This window comes from Podarcis muralis, chromosome 10 (genome assembly GCF_964188315.1).
Source record: "Podarcis muralis chromosome 10, rPodMur119.hap1.1, whole genome shotgun sequence".
Taxonomy (NCBI): domain Eukaryota; kingdom Metazoa; phylum Chordata; class Lepidosauria; order Squamata; family Lacertidae; genus Podarcis; species Podarcis muralis.
Genome location: NC_135664.1, coordinates 64643697 through 64655815, shown reverse-complemented (window position 1 = coordinate 64655815; position 12119 = coordinate 64643697). Strand labels below are relative to the sequence as shown.

Here is a 12119-nt window from a genome sequence, read left to right as displayed (position 1 = left end):
AAGAGCAAAAAGTAGAGAAATGGTACAGAAATCCCCAAAGTCCTTCAGAGGGACTACAACCCCCTCCAAAGGAGGCAATATTCCATCAGAAAGCACATAACAGATTTCCAACTTTTAAATACTGTAAATAATATACTTTCAGAAAGTAAAAAAATATTTTTGCTAAGTGCTAGAACTACTATAATTAGTAACAGTGCAAAACAAACAACTGTAGGCTGAATCAGCTGCCAAGTATATGAAAAAGAATCATTAAGCAGTTAAGAGCAGATCTTCACTCATTCAGTGTCTACACTGTTATTCTGTAAAGATTGCTTACATAGTTCAACATTTCAAAATGACCTTTGAAATTCCAACTTTCCAGGGGATACGTGGCTGCTGTATAATGTGAGCTAAAGTTTCAACACAGACTAGAAATCACCACCCCCAAGTTACAATTACTGTATCTGTTTGTAAATTATTGCTATATTAAGTTACTGTATATGTTAACAAGTGAAATGTTTACCAGTTACTATTAATATGACTTTTTGTAGACTTCCTAATACCCAAGAGAGAAATTATTTTTATCTGTTTAAAATAAATGTAGAAATCATTTTCATCATAAAAATAACAAACTAGTTTACTGTATTTGGGTTTGTTTGTTTTTTGTAAAGTATGTAACAGATACCCAGTTCATTTAAAGCTGGTATTAAGGATCAGTGGCCAGGATTGACAACTGTGACAGGTAAGCTTTTACTGGCTGGTGAAACACCTGCATCATATCTCTAAGTGGAGGTGATTCGACAATGTGAGTGTCACAGCAGAGAAGGCCCTCCTTTCAGTCACGTGATGCAACTCTGCTGGACGTGCATGACTAGAAGGGCCTCCCACAATGATGAGCTGGTTTATACAGGGACTGAGCTGGTTTAAACAGAAGGCGGGCCTCAAGTAGTCTGGTCCCAAGCTGTACAGGGCTTTGTAAGAAGAGTAACAAAACGTTACAATCAGTTTGTCAGCAAACAGACAACCAGCACAATTCCTTTGGCACAAAAGTAATATGTGCATGGTAGGATAGTCCATCAAGCATCCTAGCCACTGTATATACCACCAAATCAGCCTCAAGGGCAACTACAAATAGAGTGCATTGCAATAATCCAGTCTAAAAGTTACTTGTTTTATTTACCAAGATTTATATGACTAACATCTACATAATTACTAATGCATTTACTAGCTTGTGGCCAAGTTACCTCTGCGGAGGAACTGGTACAGCTTGCACAACAGTTGCTGTTGGTGGAATGTCGTCCTAACCACCATGGCCATCTAAGTCTCCAGTGGCAAGGATTGTTCAGGAAGCAGCCCTGAACTACAAACTTGATACTTTTCTATTCTTTCAGGTAATGTTAACTATAAAATGTTCAGCTGGCTTTAAAACACAGTAATAAAATCTGCAAAATATCTCAACAGGAATTAACAGAAATGCAGAGCCTTTATTAGGTTCATCTGTGCGTGCCTTTTTCAAAGCAATAAATGATATTGTAATTACCTGACATTAATGAAATAAGCCTCTGCCTGGCCTCATTTGATGCCCTTGGTGTACGGATTCGGTCTATCCACTGATATTCTGGATCTTCATTAACCACCAGTTCCTCTACAAACCCATGAATGATTACAGCTTTGTAGCACTTTGGAATAGATGTAGCTGTTAAAAGCATAAGCACAGTGTAAAATATTTTATTATTTAGCACAACTATATACCACCTTTTCCCACAACTCATTCCAGGCCGGATTATAATAAAACAATTTGAATGTGTTTTCTTTAAAAAAAAAATACCACCCCCCCCAAAGCCATAAAAGACAAAGATAAAAAGCTTACAGATGGATCATGCTAAAAATATCAAGCACTAAAAAGAAATTTTAAAAAGCACTGGTACGAAGAAGCCTCTTGGAAAGAGCATTCCATAGCTGGGGCACTACAGCCCCCCCCCCAAAAGCCCCCTTGCTACTTGATACCCATCTCACCTCCAAAGGAGGCACTGGGAGTAAGGGATCGGAAAAGGATTGCAAAAGTGTGGATAGCTTGGTATGGGAGTTGTGGCTCCTTCAGCTATCTGGATGCCAAAATTATTAAGGGTTTGAATATATGCATGTATGTTTGTATGTATGTATGTAGGGACGCGGGTGGCACTGCAGGTTAAACTACAGAGCCTAGGGCTTGCCGATCAGAAGGTCGGTGGTTCGAATCCCCGCGACTGGGTGAGCTCCCATTGCTTGGCCCCTGCTCCTGTCAACCTAGCAGTTCAAAAGCATGTCAAAGTGCAAGTAGATAAATAGGTACCGTAGTGGCGGGAAGGTAAACGGCATTTCCGTGCACTGCTCTGGTTTGCCGGAAGTGGCTTAGTCATGCTGGCCACATGACCCGGAAGCTGTACGCCGGCTCCCTCGGCCAATAAAGCGAGATGAGCGTCGCAACCCCAGAGTCAGTCACGACTGGACCTAATGGTCAGGGGTCCCTTTACCTTTTTATGTATGTATGTATGTATGTATAAATCCATCCGCTTTGAATTTGGGATGGAAACAAACAGGCAGCCTCTTCTGGCACTTGTATTCTGCACTAACTGACTATTTTCAATCTAGAGAATATAACTCTTAAAAGCTTTATTTCTTTAGTACATCACTTATCTCATTTTTCACAGACAATTTTTTCCAACTATGTTTTTAGACTTACTGCAAAAAAATTTAACTCCACATGATGACTGTCTAAAACGATTTAAATCATTGAAGAGGTCTACTTTCACCACCACATTGATCTCTCCACGTATACCTGTTTGTAAAAAATATGCGAGAAAGTGAGAATTTTTATTAGAATAGAAAAATAGTCTTCCATGATTGCTTTAAATATCGGAATACCATTGTCAGCCCAAAGACTCCCAAGGGGGTTCAGAATTAATTAAAGAACAAAAAACAATAGATAATCTATTAAAAGATGGTAAAAACAGAGCCACAAAAGTACTCAAATGAAAACTAAACACACCACATGGATTGGGCACTGGGAGAGGATGTCCTTTCACATGTCACCAGATCCTTCCTGACGGAGGTGAAGTAACCTATAAAAGGGCCTCTAATGAAAATTTTAATAACTGGGCAGTTTCACTTAGCAACCGGAACATTCATATTCAGTATTTTAGTCCCATATAGCACTGGAATATTCTTTATTCTATGGCATCACATATGATAGTATATCCATGATATACAACATGGAATACAACATGAAAGGTATGAGCAACTTTTATAGTGAATTAAAACTGTTTGGGAACCTGCATCTTGGGAAGATAAAATCAACCAGAGTCTGCAACAGTGTCAAACTGGAGAGTATGTCAAGAATAGATCTAAATAGCTGCAAGAAACCCTCCATAGTTATGTCCTAGCTGCAATGATGGCGTAAGCCTGATGTGAAGTAAAACCTACCGCTTCAGCACATTGCTTCACCACTCTGTGAACTCTAATCCCTTGAAACATGAGTCAAAGCCAGTAAGTTCATCAGGAAACTGATTGAGGAACACCCTTAATGACCCTATGTCATGCGCTGTATCCTTTTTAAAAGAGTACAGATCATTCCATAACACAGGTCTACTTAAAATAAAAGGCATTCCTTCCATAAATAGTTTTTTAAGGCAAGTTTTTAAGAAAATAATATGATGGCAAAATGTAATTTAAAGATTACACCTGGTATTCTTAAAATTATCTTAAAATGTTAAGAATAACTGAAGTGACCACATTAAGTATATGGTCAGAATTCTTTGATTTGTTTCTAAAATTAATTTAAATTAAATTTCTTTCCACAAGGTTAATGTAGACATATCAGTACTAATTGTTTATTATTGTTGGTTTTGTAACTGTTGTTTATAAAAACAGCATCACACACACACACACACACACAAACTTAAATTACACAGGGCAACTTCTAACTAGATCACTGACTTCTGCGAGTCTACTAACAACGAATATCACCCAAAATCTGTATCACAACAGCTATTACACAGCACTGTTTAGGTGGTGCTCACATATTATATTATACTATTTTTGTCCAGATTTTCAGGGATTTAGCATTGGAAGATTTGTCATCCCAGTGCTATGATCCATGGCAAAAGAAAAAATGGCATTAACTTTAAACACAACTTCTTTATTTGAAACAACATGTGAAACTGAAAGAACTCAACTGATGTCTCAGGAAAGCTTAAAACTATATTGTATTTTAAATGGCACAATAAGTCTACCTCAACGCTCCTAAACGATTTGCCAAATAAAATATGTTTTAAAACAATGTTAAAAATCTCACCGTGTATCGTATCATAAATTGGAAACCAGCCAGAGATAACTGTAGCTGCTTCACTGTAGAGGAGAGGATCAATATCAATGTAAACTTTTCCAATGGCATCATTAGCACTATAAGTATCATGATCAAGAACAGTTATCTGCAGAGGCTCATCTTGTAGATCTTCATCATCCACCTAGAAAATAAAAATATGGAGCTTCAAAATTTCACAAGGCAGAATCTGTATTAACAAAACCTTTATTGATTCAAAATTGCTAGTTTAAATTCCCTGTGGAGCATACAATAAAGATTAACATGAAACTGGTAGGGGTCTCAAAAACTACGAATTCCAAATGGTTCTGTTCAGATGACCACTACAAAACATCCACTTATGTTTTTCAACTAGTTTGTTTTTTTGTCTGAAATGGGAACTGCAATTAAGTTTTTGCTACAGTTTATCTAAACAATCCAAAATCAGAAACCAGTTTGATCTTCTCACTTTGGACAAACCAGATTAAACTAAGTACATTTTGTGCTGATTCAGACAAAATGAGGAGCTGCTGTTAGTTGAAAATGGACATTCTTTGGGCTTAATAACTTGCTTCTAAGTCTACCTTTTTTGTTGAATTTACCTCAAATTTAAACCATTCAGAATTCCATTGAGGATTGAGAGATTTGGGATACACATCTGTCTTAAATGTGGTGTTTCCAAACTTCACCTGAAAAATATACAAAAAAAAAAGACAAATTGAAGCAAAATCTTGTTCTCCACCTTTTCCCAAAACTTACACTTTTAAAATAAAGTTAGTGCCATGCAATTGTTTTCAAACATTTGACAGACCATTGCTACATGTCTGTAAGGTGGGCCTTTAAATGTGATTGCCCTGACTTAACACTGTGAGTTCTTTGAAATTATAAAGCTGGGGAGGTGGAAATTTTTGTCCTGGTATGCCAAGTCACAACCCCAACATCTAGATTGGCTCAAAGTTCCAAACCAGATAGTAACCAGCTTACATCTTCAATTCCAATGCAGCTAGTAAGCAGCTAGCACTTCTATCCCTCAGCAGTTAGTCTGTTATACCTCCTAAGAGACAGCAAACAACAATGCATAGGCTCAGAAGACTCTGGAGATGATTACTGAATGCACATGAGAGAAAACAGTGTGTGGTTTATAGCAGAACAGTGAGAATGAGAGAAAATGAGTTGGTGTGAAAGAAAATGGCTGTGCCTATATGGGAGATGAAAAGTGGGCCAGACAGTGAAAACAATATGCTCACTGTACAGTGTTTGTGGGTGAGCATGCTTGCAGATTCTACACATAATTATTGAACATGTGAGCAAGTGAAGGACGTACCGGTATACACTTGTAGATTATATAGTGAAAAATGAAAAACAAGGCAGAAAGAAAATTAAGATGTTCTTTGGGGCGGGGGGGGGGGATGTAGAACAAGGTCCCTTGTTCTCCCAACTTCAGCCCCATCAATACACATGTAAACTAATGTATAAGATGGAAAGTTTCTATTCACATACAGAAGAGAGGTTAAAAATGAGTACTAAAGCTCTTTAACATGTGTAATTTTCTAATAGATGCAACTTTGAAATCTTTAGGATTCAACTCATATTTAATCAAAAAGACTCAATATCCCAAAATTTGAGAGGAGCTTGTCTGGAAAATTTGCCAAATTAGAAAATTTCTAAGCAAACACACAGCTTTGATTACCTAACTAAAAACACATTGGGCTTCCTCCCTCAAACAACCATGAGACTGACGGGCTTCTCATTCATTTTTCTACCTCTCAGTTTCCCTACCTTGCCCACAGAACTCTGCCTATCTCTAGGTTCTCTAAAAGGCCAACTGTCCTTTAACTTCCCCCATGCTTTTGAACATTCTATGGCTAACAGCTTAATTCACTCAGGAGATAGAATGTTCATCCAACATTCATCACATTCCTATGGCTCAGCCAACATTGTCAGAAGCTTCATAACTGCTACAATGAAATTATTTAGTCTATTAATATACTGTAGGATCGCATCTTGAAGGATGTTCCAGGGGGTGGCATGTAAAGTCAAAATCGTGTATAATCAAAACAACCTCCTGGAACTATCCCTGTGCAAGCAATCTTACCTTCCAGAGCCAGCACAAGATCTCGCAAGGCCATCCAAGATCTCATGAAGGCCTCCAGAGCTCACAAGAGTTTCTCAGAGCCTGATAAGCAAAGCACAGAGCTTAAAGGCTCTTTCTGCACATGGTGTTTTTTTTAATCTACAGAAGAATCATAGCTAATTTTAAACAGCTGAGGACAGGGAAGTATTAGTATTTATTTTGAAAACCTCAAAGAGTGATAACAAATTGTGGCATTCCACTTGCAAAGCAGACAACCACTTGCACAAATGTGAATTCTCTTCTCCCCATACTCCTTCAAAATATGTCTCTAGATGGCTGAGGCATCTCCAGAACTTGTTGGAAAAGGCATGGGATTGGGGAGGAAGAGAAAGGAGTCCCATTATGTCTGCTGGTGAAATGTTGGATCTCACTCGAAGAGACTAAAGGTTAGTTATTATACAGTACAGTATATCCTTTTCCTATTTGTATAATTGGAACACAGTTGGGAAAGAGAGTGGAACCTTTCAGATGACACAAGTCTTCTTAATGTTGGAAAGTTTAGGTGCATGTTCAACTCAGAGAACATGCACAGTTTTTTCAGATGAACACAAAGTTTTCTGCATCAGACTTTTATCTGACCTTTCAGGCATTGAAAAAGGCTTGACTTCCAATGTTTCCACCCACTGCATTTTGAAGAGCAGAATACAGAACAGAGGCATTCCACAGTGTAGTAATAGTATTTAACATGGAAGATTAAAGGTCAGTATTTTAAGCACACTTTTGTACAAAAATAAGTGGAATTAATATCTTTCTATGTGATTATTTACATACAGTACATACATAATTTTTTTTGTATGCTGGCTTTCTGCAGTCTACAATTGTCACAGAAGTTTATAAACAGCTAAATAATGTGAACAACCATGCCTCCTTCAAGGTGGCCCAAAATGATCCCTCTGGTAAAGTTGTATTCATTACCAAATACACAAGAGCAGGCAAAGCCTCTCAGCTGGCTGTCACCAGCTAGGACAGAAGAAAGCCAGGAGAGAAAATTGTTCACCAGACTTCCCCAAGTACTTAGTTCACGGCCTCAGGTGAAATCCATCACCCATGCAACTGCTAAGGGGACATCCTATACAGTTCCTGAAACTGGCTTGTTATCCAAGACAGATCATATTTCAAGCATATCAGAGTGAGTGATATTCGATTCCAAAGAATCACAGTCATCCAACTGTATCAGCCTCCTGTCTTTCCTAAGCAGCACTGCCAGATGGCATTCTGCAGTTGCAATATCAGTGGGAAATATTTCTTTTGCCACCACAACCACCATAAAATAAGCTCTTAAATGGGCTTTAAACCACATTTGGTTCACAATTGTGCCCTGAATTATCACCAGATGTGCTCTAACTGACATTGCAACTGATTTTAAAACACTGTAAATGAACTAGCAGTGGATAACAGAAATGACTTAAATCTAGTTATCACCTTTTTTGCAAAGGCTCTTTGTCTTTAACACCCACATGAATTCCCACATCACAGAGATGCCCTGATGGGGAAAAGCGGTACCTATGTAGAAACTACTTGTATGCCCAGGTCTCTGCAGGGCCGTCTTTACCCAGGGGTGTAAGGGGTGTGGAGCACCCGGGCACTGAATTCTGGGGGGTGCCAGGTACCCACCACTGAAGCCGCCTAAGCTCTTAACTACCTACCTGTTATGAAATAATAAATAATTTTGATCAAGCTAGAAAAACAAAATACATATATACCTAGGTATTACCGAAATGTATACCTACTGTTTCACTAAAGGACTTTCGACATTGTGCGTTCATTTACCAAAGATGCGCCGTGCCAGTGGTGGCGCTTGTCAAACTCAATGACGGCGCTCACAACTAAATTTGGGGGCGCTGGGCAGATCTTTGCACCCCAGCAGCACATATGCTAAAGACGTGCCTCTTGCCTCTGCATTGTCCAGGATTAAAGGTAAAGGTAAGGTAAAGGGACCCCTGACCATTAGGTCCAGTCGTGACCGACTCTGAGGTTGCGGCGCTCATCTCGCTTTATTGGCCGTACAGCTTCCGGGTCATGTGGCCACCATGACTAAGCTGCTTCTGGTGAACCAGAGCAGCACACGGAAAGACCGTTTACCTTCCCGCCACAGCGGTACCTATATATCTACTTGCACTTTGACGTGCTTTTGAGCTGCTAGGTTGGCAGGAGCAGGGACCGAGCAACGGGAGCTCACCCCGTCGTGGCGATTCAAACCACCAACCTTCTGATCAACAGGTCCTAGGCTCTGTGGTTTAACCCACAGCGCCACCCAGTTAGTGCGCCAGCTGCACCTGTTCCTTGAGATGTCTGATTTGGCCAGTGACACCAAGCCTTAGTTACGTCCTGTTTGGGTTACTCTAATAAGCTCTATGAAGGGCTGCCTTTGAAAGGTGCTCAGGAAGCTGCAGCCAGATTGTTGACTGGGGCTGGTTATAGGAAGCATACAACTCTTTTGCTACAACAGCTTCACTGACTGTTTCTGTGCAAAATTCAAAGTGCTGGTTATCCCCTTATAAAGTCCTACACAGCTTAGGTCCAGGCTATCTGAAAGACTAAACAAACCAAACAAACCTTTGAGATCTTCGGGGAGGCCCTTCTCTTGGTCCCACCGCCCTCCCAGGCATGCTTGGCAGGGGCATGGGTGAGGGCTTTCTTGGTGGCTGCTCCCAGACTTAGGAGCTCCCTCCCTAGAGAAGCAAGACTGTCTCCCTTCTTCTTGTCCCAATAATTTATGGGGGAAATTTTGATATGCTTTACATAGAATTAAAACTGTATACATATATATAATCTATCAATGTTTGATAGGTTTTTAATTATTGTTTTTTTCTATGTTTTTATCAGTTCATATTATTATCTGTAAGCTGCCTTGGGTCCCATCAGTGGGAAAGGTGGGGCATAAATAAATTATTGTTGTTGCTGTTATCATTATCATCATTATTATTTCTGAACATTATACAAGTCTTAAAAACATAGAAGCTCTGTGAGGAAAAAGATGGCAAGTGTTCTCCCTACAATAAGCAAGCATAATAAGTGCATTACGTATAGAAGTCTGCAAAGCAATTACTGTATTAAAGGCACAATAATTGTTATATGTGAGAAACTGACAACCCTAAACATGTCAATTGTCAATTTAGTACAATGAATAATAATTTGCTTACATGTCAGGCTCTTGTTCATTAAAGAGGTAGAAAAAAGCCCACCAAACATAGTCACCAGGACCACAAAACCAGTTTTCAATGCCTGAACTGAGCTCAGGGACAAGTTAAATAGTAAAGATAGCATTTCTGAGTATGAGCCAAGTGTTGTTCCATCACTACTGAAGAAACACAACCAACCCCTATCTATAGCTAATAAAAGGAAAGCATATGGTACAAAAAATATGAAATGACATTTTTCCTTTTTTAAACTAAGCATTGGGGAAAACAATTCCTTGAAAAATTACTTCAAATATTACATCAAACCACTTTCATGTAGACCTTTTATACTAGTACTGTATAAGAAATAAAAATCTTCATGTAGACTACTATGTGCAGCATACCGGGCAACTTCATATATTATGTTTCTTTACAAGTAGACGTGTTCTGCCTGTATGTGTACTCAAATATCTGTAACACACGTTTCTGGTCACATGCAAATACACATGCCAAGAGTGGCTCTAGCTCTCTGCCATAAGTGCATTGGCAAACACACAAGCACCTAGCATACAAGCCGGGAAAACAAGTTACCATCTATATCAGGCCTCCATGACATGCAATTCACCTAGTTGTATATAATCCAGCAGCCATGTCCTGTGAACTACAAGGTACTTGACAACTACTGTTTGTACAATTCTAAGCAAGAACTGAACACAGATTTGATCAAGAGGTTGGAGCAACAATATTTAAACTTTTTAGTTTAGAAAAGGCGAGGACATGGAAGAGGACAAAGACTCTTCCTCCCCCAGTAGCAAAGCATACATCAAATGGACATTGCAGGGGGCTGGACTAGATGGCCCACTGAGCCCCTTACATCTCTGTCGTTCTATGTTTCAATGAAATTGCAAGACAATAGATTTTTGGTTGAATATTAGGAGATTAATGGCAAGAGGGGCAGGTGAGGCTCATCAACCTGGGAAGGTAGCCCATCTAGGAGACGGAAAATTCTAATCCTAAACCTTTGCTGCCTTGTGGGACATCTTTGGGAGAAAAAAAGGTTAAAGAGCAAATGCTACATAAATTTGGAGTGGAGTCCTTAAGACACTTTGATGGTGCCTTGTACGCCTCCTTCCGCCAACTCCTACAGCCAAGCTGGTGCCAAACTAATAAAATAAAATAATAATAATAATAATAATAATAATAATAATAATAATAATAATTTATTTGTACCCCGCCCATCTGGGCAGCTTCCATAGAAACAAAAAATACACTAAAATCACACATTAAAAACTTTTTGCTCTGCTTTACTTTGGACCAAGTCAGCGAGGCCAAGAGGGGGCTCTTGTCATTTGGGCAGCCCAGGACCTTTATATACACTGCCCAGGCTGTCACTCTGTCACTTTGGTGCTGCTAACACAGGAGTTTAACTTCACCACTGGAGGCGCACTCCATTGTTTCTTGACACACACAAATGTCAACAACAGAGAATACTGCTGTAATAACCTTACATATAATCTGATTAAGAATATATACATAAATGCTCGTTTTCTATTCAACGTGGCCCTTTATAAAAACTTATTTAGATTTTTTATATCATTATTTTGCCTTTTCTGTCATATAGTGTATTCACCAATGTATGTGCTTTTCAAGTCGCTTGGGAGACCTTTCTGGGTGACAACCGACCAGTAAGTAGTGATAATGCATTGTGATCAGTAGCTTATTTAAGGTGTTCATACATACCACTTGCTTTTCACACAAGCCTCGCAAAGTGGTTTGATCTATTGAACGGTTTATTAAATAATCAAACAATAACAGAATATGAAAAAAAACACAGACATGCATACACACACGTGTGTATTTCACTGTATGCTGTATGCAAATTTATGCAATTAATGTTTCCTGTTATTACTTACGGTGGGTGTGTTGTTTTTTTCTTAAATGTTATGTAAGATGATATACTGAAGTATTGTATGATTTCCCCCCTCCCCTTATGGTATTAAATAGGCGCATAATAATAACAATAATTTATTACTTGTACCCCACACAGCTGGCTATATATTTCTGCAAGTTGCTTGGAAAACTTTGGGTGACAAGCGACTAGTAAATTTAATAAACAAATAAAATCAATTGCATTTTTGGCACCTGCTAAAAACATCATTTTAGAATCAGGTGATTCTAATTTGTTTTAGTATTTTAACTCTTGTATGTTTTAAAGTAGGGTTGTGATTTTTTGTGTGAGAATTTTATCGTAAACCACTTTGAGGTGGTTGTTGTTTTTAACAATGGAGGTGGGGTGCAGAAAACGATTTCACAAAACTTATACACCCCTTGATTGTATTTATTTTTAACGAAAGCGCATTACAAAAAAATAAATAAAACAATAATAATAATAACCCACTACCTTACAAAACCGGCTAAAACCACCTCGACTTCCCAAGCATCTGGGTAGTCTAAAAAGCGGGTAGGCTTTTTTTTTCTAAGCATGCGCGGGAAAAGCCCCTGCTGGACCTCAAGTGGCAGGGAGTTCCGAAGTTCTTCACAAACAGGA

At 38.8% G+C, this 12119-nt stretch overlaps 1 protein-coding gene across 16 annotated transcripts in view; it reads right to left on the bottom strand.

Moving 5' to 3' along the window:
- Positions 1-12119, bottom strand: part of C2CD5 (C2 calcium dependent domain containing 5) — an 86519-nt gene that overhangs the window by 73810 nt on the left and 590 nt on the right. For all 16 annotated transcript variants that reach the window (XM_077935299.1, XM_028747399.2, XM_077935298.1 and 13 more), the window contains exons 2-5: positions 4921-5007; positions 4313-4484; positions 2702-2797; positions 1520-1675 (exon numbers count right to left, since the gene is read on the bottom strand). In XM_077935299.1, the coding sequence (XP_077791425.1) occupies positions 1520-1675; positions 2702-2797; positions 4313-4484; positions 4921-5007 (511 nt within the window). The remainder of the gene's footprint in view (positions 1-1519; positions 1676-2701; positions 2798-4312; positions 4485-4920; positions 5008-12119) is intronic.